The sequence below is a fragment of the Amphibalanus amphitrite genome, unplaced genomic scaffold (assembly GCF_019059575.1).
Source record: "Amphibalanus amphitrite isolate SeventyFive unplaced genomic scaffold, NRLGWU_Aamphi_draft 000957F_arrow, whole genome shotgun sequence".
Lineage (NCBI taxonomy): Eukaryota > Metazoa > Arthropoda > Thecostraca > Balanomorpha > Balanidae > Amphibalanus > Amphibalanus amphitrite.
Genome location: NW_024882451.1, coordinates 102,583 through 109,145, shown reverse-complemented (window position 1 = coordinate 109,145; position 6,563 = coordinate 102,583). Strand labels below are relative to the sequence as shown.

At 49.5% G+C, this 6,563-nt stretch overlaps 1 protein-coding gene across 1 annotated transcript; it reads right to left on the bottom strand.

The window, feature by feature from the left end:
- Positions 1 to 2,476: 2,476 nt before the first annotated feature.
- Positions 2,477 to 3,799, bottom strand: LOC122368569 (techylectin-5B-like). Its single transcript, XM_043342621.1, has 2 exons — positions 3,288 to 3,799; positions 2,477 to 3,068 (listed from the first exon to the last, which is right to left on the bottom strand). The coding sequence occupies exons 1-2, from the start codon at positions 3,797 to 3,799 to the stop codon at positions 2,477 to 2,479; spliced, it is 1,104 nt and encodes a 367-aa protein (XP_043198556.1).
- Positions 3,800 to 6,563: the final 2,764 nt, after the last annotated feature.

The following is a 6,563-nucleotide window of genomic DNA, read 5'->3' as shown; positions in this document are numbered from 1 at the left end:
GAATAACGTCGTTTCAGTACGCTCCGCACCGATATTTCCAATCGTGTGGTGTCACTGTACATACTGATCCTGGGCGCCTCTTGTCAGGGCCACTGGGCGCCAATATTTCAGCGCCAATACGATGCGACTATGGCGCCCATCCGGGGCGTGGCGCCCAATTATGACCTGCAGCCCCTCCCCAGTGAAAATCCTGGATCCGCCACTGGGAGAGGGGGCCTCGAACGGAGAGGAGAGGAGGCCTCGGACGGAGAGGAGTTTTCGCACGGAGGAGCGGATGAGGTCTCGGGCAGAAAAGCGGAGAAGTAATAAAAAAGAAGAAGCAGATAAGTGAGATTTTGAAAAAGCATGCCAGTATCAGTATGCATAGTCGACTACAGAATGATGCTCCACTCCTCAGAAGCTATCAGTTGACCGGAGCGCTAAGTTGTGCCGTTTATCACGCTATTAAGCGTGTCGACTGTGAGCATTGGGACAAAGCTATAATTTGTGAACTCAGCCCGTGTGATGCGGAACAGCCTACCACTCCAGGCAAATAATTGCCTGTGAAAAGTGGAACATCATTCTGTAGTCGACTATACTGCTTTGCTTTGTTTGAACGACTGAAGGGCTTGGACAGAAGATGGATATCGATATGCATTGAACCACCGGCCTTGAAGGACGTTGTTTCCATCCTTCTACATCTTTGTTTCTACATCCCATCTTTCTTTTTCTCATCGTCCATCGTTCTATCGTTCATTGTTCCAATCCATCCGCGCAAATGCATTATCATTCAGGCTAGCGATTAACTCAAAATATAACTATAAAAATATAGTAGCTACCTACAAAATATGGTACAAAAAAATAATATAAACATATGACTGCAAAATTATAGCATCTACCAACATTCCAACGCCCTGATTCCAACAATCTTCTGGAAAGCGCGAACACTTTCTGGAATGCTTCCTCCAAAACATCGGATGCCGTTTTTTTAAATCCCGAAATGTCTGACTACCCGTCTAGCAATCTCCTCCACTGCAGCGTTCTCCCTTCACCTGTCCCCTGTAGCAAGGGGTGACATTAGCGACACACAACATACCAGCGGTGGCACCGCGCCACCAGTGCCACCCACCGCCTCTTTACGAGCGCTGTTCTCGCGTGCCGCGTCGCCGGGACACACTTCCGGCGCGGCGGCGGCATTGTTCTGTGGCGACCTCCTGTCGTGGCGGTCCGTATCATAGAACCGCCCGGCCGGCCAGCCAGGCCCCGCCCCCGCCGCTCAGACTCCGCCCCCGCCCCAGCCCCCGCCCGCACCGAGCAGTCGCCGCCGCTGCCGTGAGAGGAAGAGGCGAGAGGTCGAGAATGGGTGAGGGAGGAGATAAAAACTGCTGGACAGTTCGCCGTGGTAGCTGGAGCGCCGGGCGCCGGGCGGAGCATTCAGCCTCTGCAAATAAAAAAGAATTAAAACTCGCAAAAAGAAAAGAAAAGATGATATGTTCAATAAAAAGTACAGATTCGGAAGACAAGCGATCGAAACTGATCGCTAGCCTACTTAGAAAGCCCATTCATTTGTGAGCAATAAGAGCAGGAGACACCGAAACGACGACCCCTGATTCACGTCGAGGTTGAACAGCAACTTCATGAAACTATGTATGTGGAAAGCGGAGTCAGTATTACCACGTCACAGTTCCTCACCCGCAGACCGTCACCCTTATGACGTCATACGGCCCTCAGGCAGTGACCCGATCATCTGAGGAGCCGACAAAGGGAGCCGCCGACGCGCCCCCTCGGAACGTGCCCCGACCGCCGCCGCCGACACAACAGGCGTGCAAAAAGGGTCCGTGATGGACCTACCAACAAACACACCACAGCCGCTCTGGGAGCTAAGGCGAACTGTTTACCTACAGGTGAAACAAATACCTAACACTCCGTAAAGGCCAACTGGCTGATAAAGGATTTAGAAGTGCACACTAAAACATTACCTTTTCAGTCGTTTCTGTTTTCTGAATTGATTGAATTAGAACATTTCATTACAAAATTTGAATTTTCGATTTTTTAGTTATTTGAATTAGTTTGTTAACGCGTGCATGACTTGAAGGGGGGGGGGGGGTCTACAGAGTCCCCTCCCGTTTTTCTGCAATATCTTCTAAGCCTCTTGACGTATCAATACGAATTGTACACGATATACACACCCCAGCAAACATACAAGCTACAATGTTGTAGGTAAGTCAGCACACCTGTGCTCCTAATCACCGTAATATATTCCCTCCTCGTCACTACCCCGCGTCCCTCTGGTGTATTGTGTTCATTTTTCTCTGTACAGGTCTGCCTTAACAGAAAAGCGCCGAGCTGCACCCTCGTATAACGTCACCCGAGTAAGCAAGAGCCTCACACTATCTCTTACTACAGTGTTAGTTTTCGAGTAAATGCCGTGGCAGCGGCTCGGTACATACGCCACCGGGGTGGCTATACCATTGTGATGACGTCCTGAGTGTGTAGATCAGTTATAGGTGGGCCTGATTCTCATCTCGGTCTTCTTCAGTGACTCATCTCTCCTCCACTCGTACCACCATATTCCAGTGAGGTCCCCATCACCGCCGTCCCGGTATCGTCCGTTCAGGCTGCTCAACCCGCACCGGCTGCCGTACCACCAGGCCCCCTGATGGTATTGTGCACAGTGGAAGGTAGACCAGCCGTCCTGGTCACGGTCACGGGTAGAGAACTTCCCATTGACGCTATCCGATAGACTGTCCCCAGCAGTTCCGGTGTAGTTGGATATGCTCAGTATGTATCCGTCCAGCTCAGACGAGACGCCGAATCCCTGGTATGTAGCGTATGATCGATTGCCGTCAAACGCCTCAAAGTCAATGCGGAGCTCATACTGTCGGATCTTTGATGTCAGCTGAAATAGGTGTTCCAGACCCCACCAGAATTCTTGGGTTACGTTACCAAAGCCTGTCTTGTAGTCCTTCCATCCGAGGTTGAAGTCCTGGCGGGGTTTGATGTCGTCCCTCCGCTGAATTACCGTCCAGTTTCCTCCGGTAGTGACCATGTCGCAGTACGCCTCGACGGGTTTTTGTTGGCTGTCACCACTGGGCCGAAGGAGATAAACTCCAGATGGGGATTCGACAGGCAAATCGCTACAATCACGTGGAGGGGTCAAATGTTGTACCTTCGCAGCTAGGTCATCAATACGTTCTTGTTGGGATAATGTGTTATTATAAGCTCCGGTCAGCTTGGATCTTAAAATGTCAACCTGGGAGGTCAGGTTATCCATTCTGGCCGAAACTGCACGCTGAGTCGTGTTTTGCTCGTCCAGCTGGGTGCTGAGCTCCCTCAGTTGCGGTTGTTGGCTGTCGAGCCTCGTAGCCAATTTACGCATTTCACTCACATGTTTTCCCATGTTGATGGCGATAGCACTCAGTCGTTCTGTGTGGTCGTTCACTGTGACTGTTGCCTTGTCCTGCTGGGATTTTTGGCCGTTCAGCTGTGTGATGACCTCGTCCAGCCGAGTCTGCTGGCCGTCCAGTCGGCCGGTCAGCTCCTCCATCCGGGAGTTGAGCAGGGTCAGCCTGTCTTCGATGGACTCCATCCGTGACTCAATTCTGCGCTCCAGAGCCTGCATCCTAGACTCCAGCCTGTTTTCCAGAGGTGCCGTTCCTGACTGCAGCGTGCTGACGGTAGGCTGCAGTTCCTTATGCACTAACTGATGTGCCGGTGCGTATCCATTCACGGGGATGGACTTGCCATCGTCACAGCCGGCCGTCACGATGAGCACGGCTAAAGTTAGAAGCGTCGCCAGCGTGCCGCTGAGGGCCGACATGTGCTGCCAAGGACTTGGGTTCAGCAAACCTTCGTCGCCGGCTGCCAACCTCGGACTGACGGCTCGGAGCTGGCAGGACGCCTGCAGAACTTGGCGCGGCTGGCCTCTATCCAGAGGTGCACAAATAGCCCAACCTGTCTCCTATACGGTCTCCGATAGCTCCGGTTTGTCTCACCGGTTATCCTTAGGCATATCCAAACAAACCTATACCTTCCATAAAAGCCGGTTACTACTAATTACATTATTACGAGCGAGCGAGCGCAGCGAGCGAAGTGAGTCTTTTCAATATAACGGAAAAATCTCAGTATGAGCGGCCCGGCCCGGCCCGGCCCGGCCTGTAACGCTTTTGAGTGGCTTATATCTCAGCAACCGCTGGACCGATTGGCCTGCGGTCTTTTTTGTTGGGTAGCCCCATCCCTTCTACCCCGTAATTGACTACTTTTGATACATCTCAGTGACCGCCGTGGCACGTGCCACGTGAAAAGTCAAGGGTGTTCAAGCAGTTTTGCAAAAGTAATGATTTTGAGAGGCCCATATCTCAGCAGCAGCTTGAGCGATTGTCTTGCGGTCATTTTTATAGGGTAGCTGCATCCCTTCTACCAAAGGTCGGATACTCTTCATCTATGTGAGTGACCCCCACTGCACGTGCAAAATACAACAATAAGAGGTGCCAAATTTGTTCCCATTTCAGTAGCTCGGTAATTACTGGGGCGATTTCGCTGAAACTTGGCATACAGGTAGGCACCCACCAGGCAATGCATTCCCATGTGTTGCGATTAGGGTGCTACTGCACGTGCGCACGTGCAGGGGGCGTTTCCAGATCTCGAGAACGGCTGGGCCGATTGCGCTCAAATTTGGTACACGGTTGGGGACCAGTTAGTAGGGTGCCGTGCAAAAGTCATTTTGGACCCCGTTTGCACGTGCGCACGTGCAGAATGCCGCTTCCAGATCTCAGGAACGGCTGGGCCGATTGCGTTCAAATTTGGCACACCGCTAGCGACCGGTTAGAAGGATGTTTTGCACAAGCCCGTTTGAAGCACCCTCTCGCCCTTCCGCACGTGCAGGGCTCACTATCTCGCTCGCTCGTTCTTCGCCCAAAAGGCGTTTTACTGGTAATAGTATGTAATATTTACAGAACCCTAAAGTTATTCCTGAAGCACTTTTTATGAAGATGTCCAGTGTCCATGACTCCATAGACAAATCGTCGTTTCTTGAAAAGAAGCCGACAGAAATACGATATATGCGCTGCTTTAGGTTAAGCATATACGAGGCATGCATAATACACCTGCAGCTGATATGCACAGGTAGGTACTGGTTTGATTAAAAAATTACTAGAATGAAGAGGTTTGGTTGTTGACTGTGTCTGAAAGCAGTGGGAAGCACTACCCTCATAAAACCACTGGGACGCTCAAGCTCAATTATTTCAACTGCATAATTCAAAGTAGGCTATTGTAGCGTTGTGTTGAGTATTTAATAAGATTATTAAAAGCTAATAAGATTATTAAAAGTATGAAAGCATATTGTTGCTCATATCTATAATAATTCAAAAAACTAATCAATCAATCACATTTGACACTGGTTTAGTTTTTGGAATTATTTTAGATGTGAGCAACAGGTTATTTTCAATATTTTAATAATCAACTACATAATATAAAAACGTAATATAAAAAACTCTTACACCGAGAAGCAGCTTCACCTGAATATTACAGAGCTATGATATCCAGCACTGGCGCATCAAAACATCTGTGGAATATCTTGGTATCGGTAATGGCATGTTTATTTGGGCTTCTCCGCTGCATAACCAATGGTATTTTCACGCAGCACGGCCGAAGCCCTGGCGTAAGCGGATATAACCGACGAGTGGATAACGGGTGCTATACCCGTCTGTCAGTGGAGCGAACCATACAATTGGTGCTAGGCGGTTGTGGCTCAGAAGGGCAGAGCTGGGTGTGGAGTTGTGGTTGAAATCCGCGCACAGGCCAGTGTCTCAGCCACTGACTGACCTGACTGGCGAAACTGACTGACAGATTTGCCACGGTGAAGGCGTACCCAAATTAACACATCCAATAACCTTGAGGACAAAGATAGATGGAAAGACCTGAAAAAACGATATATAGCTCTCAACCAATGCTTCCATACTTTATCAGTGCATGACGGAATCGAGATACGGGGATTTTTTTTTTTTTTATTCATAGAAACTTTTGCATCCCCGCATTCCACCAGCGTCCGAGACCGTCCTTCAAGTCCTAATAAAATTATAGATGATGATGAAGCCAAAGATTTTGGGATGGTCTCGTTCTAAAGTCGGCTAAGAGCTTCGGTCCAAAGGCAAGTTTTACCAACAGGAAAATAGCCGCCTGCCAGAATTTCTTCACATCCGCTTCACATACATACATAGGTACAGAGCGTAAACACAATGGGCATGTAAGAGGATAGGGCTTTACCGTTTACGCTCCGTATGTGAAGCGGTCTTTAGACAAAAAATTCCGGCAGGCGGCTATTTTTTCTGTTGGTAAAACTGACATCAGAACATAGGGGAAGGTGGGGTAAGACGGCCCAGCGGGGCAAGACGGTCCACCAGCCCTCCCGGTTGAACCGCTGCTGGTATCTACTGCTTTATGCACTCACTATGTTTGTTTTCCTTCGTAACGATGGCCACCTTGAGCTCATGCTGCTAGGATGCATAGCTTTTGAGTTATTGAGAAAAATGTTGTTTTTCGTCAAACCGATCTAATATAAGAGGTCCACGGGTGATTCAATTACG